Genomic DNA, 12,599 nt, shown 5'->3' with positions numbered 1-12,599 from the left:
ACCATGGGATCTGGAGGAAGGGTCTGGATTTGCCCAGACTTCACCATAGTTCAGCCTTAAGGTAGAAATGTAAAGAGAAATGCAAAAATTACCAATTACAATAGCTGCGTAGATATTGCAAGGAATTATTTTGGAAACTGTTTATGGCATGGAATCACAAACACGAATGCTTTCCTGGCAAACAATGTGTGAGTGCTTTCTGTGCCTCTGGAAGTCCTTGGCTTCCTGCAGCCAGGACTGTAATATCTGCTTTCAGCCAAGTGATGGGCTTGAAATGACCATGTAATAAAAGCAGCCGTACAAATAGATGAGGCTCCACCTGACACTGCACTGAGARATCCTAATTTGGGTTTGTCCTCCCCACCCTTTCCTTGATGATCTGTRCCAGGAAATAGTCTGAATTTGTAAGCCAAGCTCACCAGGGAAAATAAAAATAGTCACCTACTTCATGCTGTCTGATCTTTTCCCTTCTTTTCCTTTCTTCTGGGTKCAGGTTTATCAACTGCAGGCTCTTTAGACTCCATGGTGGCAGTGCACTGCAGGTGTTTGAGAGCAGCCCAGGAAGCAGCACCTTTGCCAGTGGCTGTGGAAGGTGTAATGTGATGCTGAAAGTGCCTCAGACTGAGCACTGYTGCTAAGACAGAAATTCCCAACAGCTGGGACAGGATTTGACATAAATACCGAGACATTGACGTTTGCATTTTTTGTTTTCTGGACGCATTYGTGATTCTGTAGAAAGGGTCTGTTCTTGAATGTGTGAAGGTGCAGGAAAATTACTTTGGAAACGGCCTTGTGCTAAAGCAATTAAATAATATTCATGTCAGATAATTCATTCCAAGGGAAGAATAAAGTTGAGGAAAGGCAAAATAACACAGTGAAAACAGTCTGCAGGCTTTTGAGGCATTTCTTGTTGGAAAGGGAGGGATTATTACCAAGTATAGCTTTTCAGAGGTTTTTAAAGTAGGGTTCAATAACTGTAAAGGCTGGATTTTGTGGCACCAGCATCTCTGTTTCTAGTTCTAAATGTATGCTTGAAGTTAATGTAGGTGTAATAAATATATATGTGCAAAAGAGTTAATGGAAAAAAACAGTGCAAGTACAGCAAGAAATGTGTTACAGCCAAGTGCAAATGTAATTGACTGATGTAAATATACGGACAACCACTTCTGGAAAACGGGAGAACTCAAAAACAGCAATGGAGGAGTTCTGAATGATCACCAGGTCTGATGCTGTGTCTGGATTTGCCCCTTTTATCTGTACTTCTCTCAGTGTTCTTTCTGTAAGCCAGAGACAGCACAGTGGTGCTAATCAGTTCATACAACAGAGGCAGATCTTTCCTCAGGAAAAAGGAAGAATTCTTGTCCCTCTCCATCTTTAGGAAGCCCAAGCAATAACATTGTGTTGCGCTGTCCAAGAGAGCAGAGAAACCATGCCAAGAAGCAMACACAGAGCTCCTCAATGATGGAACATTTTCCTGTTTCAGATTTCCACCCTGACTTTCATCACATTGCGTGCTTGCCTGCGGGGCCACCTCTGACAGGGCCATTTTGTTCTTGGTTTTCCTTACCTCGTAGCCTTCCCAGCAGGAAGTTGCTCGAATATCTCTGTTCAGATGAGGAAAGCCTTAAATCTCTGGCCAGAGTGTGGCCAGGTGCAATGATCTCTCTGCTACCAACCTGCCTGTATTTAAATGTGGGATTCAGCTGGGGTTCAAAGTGTGCCAGTGTTTGGGAAGGGCTGTGCTTTTGTCCCTGTTTATTGATCGTCCTCAAGCAGAGGAGAATGTTCTGCTCCCTTTTTTTTTTCATCAGGGAGAGCTGCCTGGACTAAGATAGGTTTTAAGTCCAACAATAAATCAGGTGCCAAGTAATTTGAAGAATTTTAGATAAGCTAATGAAATTGGTTGAGCAGTAGAAATTTAAATTCCTTGTAAAAAGTTACAAGAATTAGCAACTATTAAGTACTGTAACTGAAAGTGATGCCTTATCAATCAGGCTCACCTGAAACAGAGGCCAGACAAAYGTAARAGAATGAGAATAAAAAACTTTAATACAGGCCTAACAGGCCTACTGGTACATTAGGGCAGACAAAAGCCTCCTCCTGAGGCTGCACCCAAAATGSACACTGAGTCACGAGATCTTCACATTTTATAAGTTCTGTCTTATTAACATATTGGGCCTCAATTCTCCAATGATATTTTCAGGTGATGACGTCAACCACCCCAAACTTGCTCCCTGTTTAAACAACCCGCTGTTGTTTCCATATTTTGGGGCTCTGAGGCAGCGAGGTGTCCTTGGATTCAGGCTCAGAGAGGGATTGTTTTGTCTAAAGGTGGGAGTTTTAGTGTTGTACTAGAGAATACAGACGCATGAAAATATAGAAGCTAARAATCTTAAGRCATCAAAAGCACTGAATTTCYAGCTMAGAGRGACATCATTGGAGAAATTAAYKTAACCYTTGAATTAAGGTAAATAATTACTGAATTGGTTTAGATTTATACAGGTGTAAGACTTCAGTCCAAATGTGGCTTGTGGAAATGTCACAGTAGTTATTCATGGAGAGTGCTGGGAGCTGGGGGCTGGAGATGACCATGTGTCAGCTCATGGAAGGGCAGCAAGGAAGATCCACAGCACATCTCAGCTGTTCTTCCTGGGCACTGGAAGGGGCAGGATGGCCCTGGTGTAGAAGTGCAAGCCCCAGGCAGGCACTCCTCCTGCCTTGTGTGGTCTCTGTCACTGCTCCTGCGGCAGCGTTGGCTGCAGCACTCGCTCTCCTGCCTCAGCTTCACGATTTGTAAACCAGAATTAACAGCAGCCACCACTGGGGTTGCTCAGATACTTCCCCCTGTTAAAATGCCTTTCATTTCCCCACTGCTCCAGTGGTGCTCAGTATTACTGTTATTACATGGTGCTTTCTTAGCTTGCTGTTCAGAAAAGCAGCTGCCTTCTGTGGCTGCTGTAAGCTGCCATTATGCTGGGTGGTGTTATGTATGCGACTGTTCTTTTGGCATCCGGGTCTATCATTTAGATTAATTTGGAAATTGTGTAGTGACTTGAGGAAAACTGCTGTTGAACTGAAGTTTGTTAGCCCAGAAAATATCATTAGTCCAAAACCCCCTGTAATTGTGTAATAAATGCAATGCTGGATGGTCTTGTATAGAAACCAGACACTTGAAATATAACTTTTGGTACATTTTCCCTTTCCTTTTTTTCTTTTTCTTTTTTTTTTAACAGTATGGGCTACTGCATCCTTTTTGTCCATGGTCTAAAAAAGCTGTCTACGTGGCTAAATAAATGGAGAATTACTGTTCTGACYCTCTTTGCTTTGCTGCTGCTGCTCTTCTCTTGGAAGACCGTGAAGCAGAATGAAATCTGGCTGTCACGAGAATCCCTTTTCAGGTAGGAGTGACCATGGGAGAGTACTTGCATTTTTATATGGTTTCAAGTAAGTTTTGTACATGGAATAGTTTTGTTTASCATGAGTCCTGCTATTGGTGCGTTGATCTAATTAATACTTTTATTATCATGAAATGACATCTACTTTCTGTTGCCTTATAACTGAGCAAAAACTGGTCTCAGCGCTTATAATACTTATGCACAAAGTTTGGTTCTTCAATTTTTAAGACATGGTGGTTTTAAATAACTTCGATTCTGTAGATTTAACTATAGTGTAACATTTTCATTTCTAAAGACACAGCAAAAGTTTTTTGCTACTCTCCAGAATGCCATAGTAACGCTGCTGAATATATTGAAATTTCTTTAGCAATGTTCTAATGACAAAAATAAAATGCCAYGAAGTGCCAAACTTAATGTACCATATTTCATTTTATTTGATTACTCTTTGCCAAACAGCTCTCTTAACAACCTCATTTATGTATTTTCTTGCGCTGAAACAGACTGTTTCATTTTGTGTTTTGCTAGAAAATGTATTGCATTTGCCTCCAGCTGCTTTCAGCAGTTGTCTAATTGTGAGGTAATGGCAGAAACGCAGGTGATCTGCACACGGGTTGARCTTTATTCTCTAACTTATTGGCCAGAGCAAAGTTTAATTTATGCAGCACTARAAGTATGAAATTGTTTTTTATGCGCACCCTGTGGTCTTCAGGAAACACTACTGAAGTGGTTGGAGCTCTCTTAGTGGGGCTGTTTTTTAAAAAATCTGGAATCGGGGCTTTTTCCCTCTGCATGATTCTTGGAATGTTCTGCGTTGGAAGGGACCCACAAGGATCAGTGAGTGCAGCTCCTGAGTGAATGACCCATCCAGGAATGGGGACCAAAGGCACAGCCTTGGCAGTGCTGTCACCATGCTCTGAGCAGCTGAGCCCATCTCAGCTCCCTGCCTGTCTCCCTSCAGCACTGTTTGCTGTCCAAACAGCAGCAGCCATGGTGACCAGCCCAGACTCACACAGCAATCCACGTGGGATGCACCTCCAGCCCAAACCTGGAGGAAAGCAGAAGGGTTTCCAAGTTGGACAGCTCTCCTGCTGAAAGGGAGGTGGGAATATGACAGTTCTGTTTGCAGACTTGCAGGCGTCACACAGGGTTGTGTTGTGCACAGTTGTGGTCACCCAGGTTTAACAACAGTGAATTCAAACTGCAGCAGATGGAAGGAAGGCTTTCCTTTCTGCTAAGGAGTGTTCTTGGGATGATATGGAACGCAGTGGGGTCTGCTGCAGAAGAGAGAGATCAGGTTAYGTCTCCTTAGCTGGGAGAAAATGGAATTCTGTCCTTGCAGCCTCCATTCAAAGCAGGGTGGCAGTTTGCAGCCAGCTCCAGTTCTGAGCTGTGCTGTGGCTGCAGGGCAGCTGTGATGGAGCTGTCACACCTTTACCTCAGGGGAGGGACTTGGGGTAGCCCAGGGCAGAACTCAGGGCTCAGTGCTTTGGCTTGAGCTGTCTTCCTCTTCAGCTCACATGTTTTGGGGGCAGTTCCAGGGCAGAGGTCTGTCCCAGGCTTTTGAGGGTCTGGCAGAACTSTGAGTGTGTTCCTGCTGGGTCACCTCATATCGTGGCCTGCCCTGAGAGCAATCAGCAGCAGCTGCTGAAAAAAAGCATTGTAAGAACAGGGCCAGCAACAATAATGCTTCTCTCCAGTTCTTTCCCAGCTTGCAGTAATCTGCAGTTTAAAGACTTCCTGAGTCAGGAGTTACTTGCTATTTTTGCTTTTAACAACCACTGATGGACTTTTCTTCCATCATGTCTCTGACTGCTTTTTCAAATCTATTTATAGTTTTGGCTTCTACAGCATCCTGTGCACTGGGCTCTGTCGTTAAATTACAGAGTGTGCACACYAAGATTTCCCTCTGTGTGCTGTGAGCCTTCTGCCTGATTATCTGCTTTGGTGTCCCCTAGTTCTGGTGTGCTGGATGMGTAGTTAGTAACCATCAGCTTGTCACTTGAAGGCACTTCCGTGCTCCAACCCCCATGCCTTCACCTAAGGCTGTCTCCTTTTYGTGCTGGAGTCAGCTGGTTTTGTACTCCCTGCACATGGAAGCTGTTCTGCATTTCTGATCCCTCTTGTGAGTCTTCTCTGGATATTTTCTAATCCATCCTTTAGGGAAMGAGGCCAGAATCACCTTTCTAGAGGCATGTGCAGCACAATAACACAGGACTGCTTTCTGGCTTTTGTTCTCTTCTCTTACTGATTCCTGATCTTCAGCTTGCCTTTTATGAATGACCTCTCCTAAGCAGTGAGTGCAAATTTCACAGTGGTCCCAACACAAATTCCAAGACACCTACTGTGATTGTAAATACCTGTTTTTCAGACATCAATCTGTGTGCAGATGTAGTGTGTGTGCGTACACCCTCTCAGATACTCGTGTCTGTACCAACACTGCATTTCATATGCCATCTTCTTGCCCAGCCTACAAAACCGTGAGATCCTTCTGCAACAAAGCCTAGTTAGCTTTAATTCCTGCACTGTGATTCACGTTGGTGTCATCAGCAAACATGTCCCTTCCTTATTTGCTCCCCTTTGTAGATCCTTTGTGAACATCTGAAGTGGCTTTGGTGCCACTGCTTGTCTCCTGGGAACCCTGCTTTCACTCTCCTCTGGTTGCAAAAACTGTTCACATACTTGAGCTCTTTGCTTGCAGTCTTTTAGCTAAGTATTGATTCATGAGAGGATCTTCCCCTCTTACTCCATGATGCCTTGAAGACATTTAAAGTATTTAGTGCGGAATTTTATAAAAAAACCTCTTTGAACATTAAAATGCTCAGCATTGGTGTGTGTGATTWTGATTGACAGGGCTCTATTTGGATATTTGTAAAGGCTTTCCATCATTTCAGCACCATATATGTACAGCAGGTCTGCCCAACTAACTTCTTTCTCCAATATACAAGGCTAATTCTTTGTTGGACTGTAGTTATCCAGAAGTTTGCTACAATTAGGCTTTATTATGGCTTTCCCCAAATTACCCAAAGTGAAAATCAGACTTTCTGGTCTGTTTGTCCCTCAAGATCCCTTCCTTGGAGCCAGATGAAGTCATGTTCATTGTCCCCCATTCCCCTAGTGCCAGTCTCACGTAATTTATGGGCTACCTACCACCGCTCATAGCTGCATGTTTGATTTCCTTTAGATTCATTCTACCAGGCCCAATGGATTCATAACTCTTCAGGGTGTTRATTTGTTTTAAAGCCTCTTTTACTGTCCTTTCAGTTAGGGACAGTACTTCARTCTTGCCCCTGTGAGGAAAGGCTCCTGTCAGCTCCTTCTGTTGCCCTGTAGTGAGCACCGGTKCAGAGAATCCATTTAGCTTTTCTGCTGTGGTCTTTTCTTCTTCAAGCACTACTTTTAGACCTCCATCATCTATTTGCCTTAGGGGATCTTTGGCAGGTTTCCTCTATCTGATGTATTCCATTATTAGCTTTGATAGCTTTAGCAAGTTTTTCTTTAAATCTCTTTTGGTCTGCCTAATTATGGTTTATGTTTAACTGGCTGACGTTTCTGCTCTTTTCCTTTTTCCTTCTGTAGCTGTGTGTTCCTTTTTAAASAGTGGTTTTAATTTCTCATGGCTGTCTTCACTGTGCTGTTCACCCTCACTGACCTTTGTGTGGTCCTTTTAAGATCTTCTTGGGTAGGTGTCACACATCTCTCACAAGTCTGTAATGTGGTAGGATCCTTGTTGATGGGAAGGAAATGCAAAAGAAGAATAGTATAGCAAGAAGATAATGTCATCCCAGGAGTCAGAGATCTCTTCTTTGGGGCAGGAGGAGGAGGGTGATGAGAAGAGGAGGGAGAAATGAATGGAGAAAYGTGAAACAACAATAAATTTTAAGGGACAGAACAGGAGGAGGATACAGAGCAAATCTATAGATGTGGGAAAGGAGACATAAATCAGCCTTCGTGGTAGTCTGTGTGTGTGTTGAATTTTTTTTTTTAAAGTGTGTGCTGGGAGAATCTTTATTCACAATCCTAGTTCTTCATTCCTCTTTTTTTCATTTGCTACTTTAATTAATTATTGTTTCTGCCCTCCTCTTAGTTTTTTCCCCTTCACCTTTACTTTTTGTTCCTCCATTTGCTTGGATGTTTTCCTGCAGGATTGATGTATCTTGATTCTCTTCTCTGAGGTCTGTTCTGTTAAATATACTTTTTCTGTGCTGGTCCAGGAGATGTTTGTGCACTCAGTGTGTCCCTGGTTTTGTGCTTGTACCCGATTCTGTCCCTTYCTCAAGACTTACCCTATTTTGACACTGTGCAGCAGCACTGTTGCCATCTCTGGGCCACTGTTGCCACTCAGTCTTCAGCCCAGGGACCAAGTTTTTGTGATGCAGAAATCCTGGCCCGCCCTGGCTGAAAGCAGCAGTGTGGGGCAGGATTCTACTGTCTGAGGAAATGATGCACCTGCACATAGATACACAGACCTGTGTGCAAGGACTCAATGAATCCTAGATGTGGCCAAATATGCAGAGAAGTATTTGAGGCATTTATTCCAAGATGTCTCCAGAAGCCCCAAGCAGTTTGTCTGACTGTGCTGGCAGGTGATCAGGGTTAATTATTGTTAATTATTTTTAATAATAATTTAATAATAATTTAATAAATAATTGTTAATTATTTAAGGAACTGCCCTCCAGAGTGAACACACAGGAGGTCAGAGTCAAACTGTGGTCAGGGTTAATGTCTGAAGGCAGGGAGAGGGAAAAGCTGGAAAGGCTGACCTTTCCAAGGCATATCAAACTGCCACGTTTCCTGTTGCTCCTGGAAAGCGTCCGCACGCACTGCCCACGTTTGTGACGGTGCCTGGAAACAACAGAGCTGCTGTAACCAGCAAAGGAACCGCACAAAAGTGACGCTTTCTTASTCAGCAGCTCTCCTTCCCAAGCCAGGCCTGCTGACGTCAGGAATTTGCAAAAACTGCTCCAGCCYCAAAYGTGGCATTTACTGCTGTGCTRTTTTATTAATTCTGAAAGCTGGCTCGGCTGAGGAGAGCAAGTACCAAGCAAGCATTTTGGGCATCTTCTATAGGACAGTTTAATATGGCCCAACACAGGTATCTGTGAAATCAGTACAAGGGGAGGAGACCAAGGAAGGTGGTTATTTATATCATCTGGAGAATAATTTGCTGTAGAGAACCTTCGTTGATGATAATGATTCCCAAAGCAGAGGAGGCCCGATTGGTTGCCCAGGGTTCCTGCCGGAGTGGTCTAATGTTCCTCTAAACTGAACACTTTTCACATGGATGTCACAGAAAATTGAGGAAGCCACAACCCTGCACTCAGTCACTTTGCAAAGCAGAACATGCACTTAGGAAAACAAGAGAGGAGATCATAGGACATTTTTCCCAGCTGAAGTAGGATTTGGATAATGCTGGTATTCGAGGTTGGAAAATACCAATGGTATTTTATTTCTCTGATTTATGGCTAATAGGTTTTTYCTTTTTCCATGGGGAGGAAGTGTAACTTAAAAATGTTTGCCTATTGTTTCTTTTCCATTTGTGTCGCTCACTGCTGTCGTAGAAGGGAAGGAAATCCTCTGGAGAAGTGACGTCCAATGTCAGTGGGCTCATTTCTGGCTGGAGCCAGATCRGTGCCATAGGTTTTCAGAAGGGCAYGTGAGWGCTGGGCTGGGGCATAGGGAAATAGGAGAGTTTGGAAAAGCACATTGGAAAATTATATTGAAATTGCAAAAGACTGGGAGCTTGTGGGAAGYAGAAATGGAAAAACATTGTGTTCTGCTTTGTTATTTATACTCCACCCTTTCCTTCTTGGCTTTCACTGTGGACATCATTGTTTCCTCTGTCAATGAGYAGTGTTCTCGACTGGCCAGGAATCAGTTAGCAGGAGTGTTTGTCTRAACTCTCCTGAAAATTCCCCTCTGCAGGCAGAGCCGTGTTTGCTGCTGCCTCCCCCAGCRCAGAGGCTCCAGGCAGCCTCAGTCACTGCTCCGTGCATTTGCAAAATGAAACATCCCCMTCCCCGCCCGTGCGAGGAGAATAAATAGGTCAGGGAGCGGGAGCAGTGTGATGCAGAAGAGAGCATCTTAAAAAGCCAAACCCATTTCTGCCTTTCCTGTGTCACCCCCGCCACCGGCAGAAGCACACAGATACAAGAGGCTTTATTAGTGGTGTTGTAAYAAGGGGGACCAGCGGAATTAGTAATTAATTCTACTTAAAAGAAAACAGCCCAGAATTAAAATATTTAAACATATGCATCTTGCTGTTAAAACTGTATCTCATTAGAGCTGAAGTGCTTGTGCATATGTGATGTACTCCTCACTGTTAGCTCAGTCTGCTCTGTTTCGGCAGGGGCTGTAACAGAGCAACTCCTTGCACGTAGCTCCCAGAGAGCAGCAGTTTTGAGTGCCATGTCCCTGCCTGTAAYGCTGATGCTGATGTAATGAAACCCTCTCTGTATAAGAATTAATATTCCAGTAATGCCCAGAGGTTGTAAGTGTGTAGTTAATAGCTCCCAAGGCCAATGGAAATTAACACAGCCATAGCAGTCACACATTACTTGCTGCTGGTGCAGTATATCTTTGTGAAAACTAATATAGAAAATCATTCTCTTAAGAATAGCATCAATTAACTGATTTAATTCAGCGATTAGTCACAAAATGTCTTATTCCTGTAGTGCTCCCAGTAAGTAATTTGGAAATACCTGATGATTAGGAAGCCAAATGCAAGGTGTACTTTTAATTTTAGAAGGCAAACYGTGGCTCTGTTGAGCTGAACTCTGCAAGGCAGTTGTGGGAAAGCTTTGGAAGATGTTAGCAAGGCTGGATCCTGCTGGCTGCAGATTACCAGAAGGATACCATGTTTGCCACTGCAATTCATTAGTGCTGTTTTACAGTGAAATCTCCCCAGAAGGGTTTGTGCAGTTCTTCCAGTGTGCACCCCACAGCAGGGACTCTGTGTGAGTCTGTCCCATTATGATTAACTTCCATGCTCACCAAAGTGAGACAGGAGAGACAGACAAGGCAGAGCAATGAGACTTGGGAGTTTTCTAATCCTTGCTTTTCCTACCTGAGGTAGCAGGGTTGGAGAGACTGGGAGTAGAAAGGAGAGCAGCTGGCAGGARTCTGCTTGTGAGCAAGAAAGAGCACTTTGTCTGTTTTTACATGAGCAGATTCATCCATCCTTATTTCCCRTTACCTCAGAGAGCCCCTATTTATGTGCTGGACAGGATTCCCCCATTAAACAGAGTACKGACTTCTCTGTATTCTTGCAGGGGAAACGTTTCCATGGTATACGTGCTCCTGTGATTTCTTTCTGTCTTCAACCTTGAAACGGCATTTCCTCTGGCTGTGCAAGGTGTACCTTGCTTTCTGTGCTCTCAATTAAGGAAATAAGCATATGCTYGCTGTTGTCTCTGTGCCCTCATTATTAATTCCAAATGTTGAGTTCAGCCTGCACATGGCAGGGGAGATGAAGGGGAGGAATGAGGTGGCTGTGCAGCCACACACCCTCAGTCATGTGCTATAATGCCAGAGTGTTATTTTGCCACCGAAGGGTGAGAGTCCCATTAGCCCTCACCTCCTGGCAATACTCAGCTYAGCCTTAGGAAGAGCACACGTGCTGGTACTTGGAGTATGCCATGYATCCCATCTAGTGGCTGATGCATGTGGAAAAGATACCCTTTCTGGGATCTGCAGTGCCAAGCTTAAATCAAGATTTCTGTAAAGTGCTTCATGACASTCAGGTTTAAGCAGGGACCTTGTTTTTAGAAAGCACAACATTCTCTCCCTCTAAATGTTAGCCTTTTTGTTTTGTCTTTCAATTTAGTAATTCAGATTTTAAAACACACCAGCATCTGGCTGTAGGGAGTGCTGCAGTGTTGGTGCCTGCAGTGACAGGGACTGGGATGTGTTGGATCACTGCCACACATTTGTGTCTGCCTGGGGCACTTGGCACACAGGATGAGCTCGGAGCTAGAACATGAACTGCGTTGGCAGAAGTGCCCAGGAGGTGACGAGSTGCTTGGATTACGAGCAAGCTTTTCAGGAGAAGGGATCATGAGGGGAAGGAGGACCTGTGGGAAGGGGTGGTGACCTGGCTGCTAACAKTGTCCTGTTTCTGTTGCTCTTCACAGCTCAGGAGTGAGGACCCTGCCCCACAACGCCAAGGTGCACTACAACTACGCCAATTTTCTGAAAGACCAGGGCCGTAACGTTGAAGCAATCTACCACTACAAAACTGCTCTCAAGTAAGTCCCTCAGGGTCCTGGTGGGGCTCCTGCTGCTAACCCATCTCCTTCCTGACAGGCGTGGGGCAAGTTGCCTGCTCCTCATCTCCAGCTCCTGGGAGCAGCTTGGCTTTTGGAGCCTGGGAAAGTTCCCTGGCTCGGTGTTTGTGTTTCATGAAACGAGGTAGCCTGGCTTCCCTCCAGCTCCACGTGTGTGTGTGTGTGTGTGTGTGTGTGTGCACTTCAGTATATGAGATAGAAATGTTACCATAGCTACACGTTGAGCGATGAGGTGTCATTTACGCAGCTGAACGTATGCTGGTAAGCAGGAGGTAGTTGTCCTAAGTGCATTTTCATATTCCTGGGCCATTTATCTTAGTAAATTGTTAATGGTGCATGCCTGGAAAATGTCAGTGTGGTAGCCATCTGAAGTGCAGTAAACACTAATGGTACTTACTGSTTGTACTGAGGCTTCTGTCCACAGAGCTTTGCATGAATGCTGAACTAATTGATCCTGAAAATGCTCCTGTGCAGTAACTGGGCAAATATCACTGCTGTGCTTCTGTACTGGGGGGAGCTGAAGCAGCAGGATGAATTGCCTTGCCTGTAGATGAATGGTAAATCAGGGGCCAGGGCTGGGCTGGGCTGTAAAACTCGACTGTCCTGTGGTGTTTGTGAAGGACCTTCCTAAACACAGAGGTGGGGTCTCTCCCTGTGAGCAGCTTCCCTCCTCTTGCTGCTCCTGTCAGTGCTGTTCAGGCAGCTCTGCTGCTCCCCAGGCAGTGCTCAGTGCATTCAGCAGGTCAGCCCAGTTCCCTAAACCTCTCCCCTCTGGTCCTTGGGGCTCAGGAGAAAGACAAGCTCCTCTGGGAATGAGGGCAAGAAAAAGGGCTGGGGGGATGGCGTGGTGGCAAGGGAGAGCAAGCATGGAATGTGCAGATAATGCTTTTCAGGAATTGAAGCATATTTGGGAAGGACAGAC

At 44.7% G+C, this 12,599-nt stretch overlaps 1 protein-coding gene across 1 annotated transcript in view; it reads left to right on the top strand.

Annotated features, from left to right (window-relative positions):
• The window catches only part of TMTC1 (transmembrane O-mannosyltransferase targeting cadherins 1), a 134,072-nt gene that overhangs the window by 84,458 nt on the left and 37,015 nt on the right, over positions 1–12,599 (top strand). Inside the window, exons 10-11 of the mRNA XM_057389995.1 lie at positions 3,234–3,398; positions 11,525–11,638. Of these exons, the coding sequence (XP_057245978.1) occupies positions 3,234–3,398; positions 11,525–11,638 (279 nt within the window). The remainder of the gene's footprint in view (positions 1–3,233; positions 3,399–11,524; positions 11,639–12,599) is intronic.

The sequence above is a fragment of the Malurus melanocephalus genome, unplaced genomic scaffold, assembly GCF_030028575.1.
Source record: "Malurus melanocephalus ecotype Western Australia unplaced genomic scaffold, MMel_1.1 scaffold_22, whole genome shotgun sequence".
Lineage (NCBI taxonomy): Eukaryota > Metazoa > Chordata > Aves > Passeriformes > Maluridae > Malurus > Malurus melanocephalus.
The sequence above is the reverse complement of the archived record's forward strand: the minus strand, read 5'-3'. Positions and strand labels throughout refer to the sequence as shown.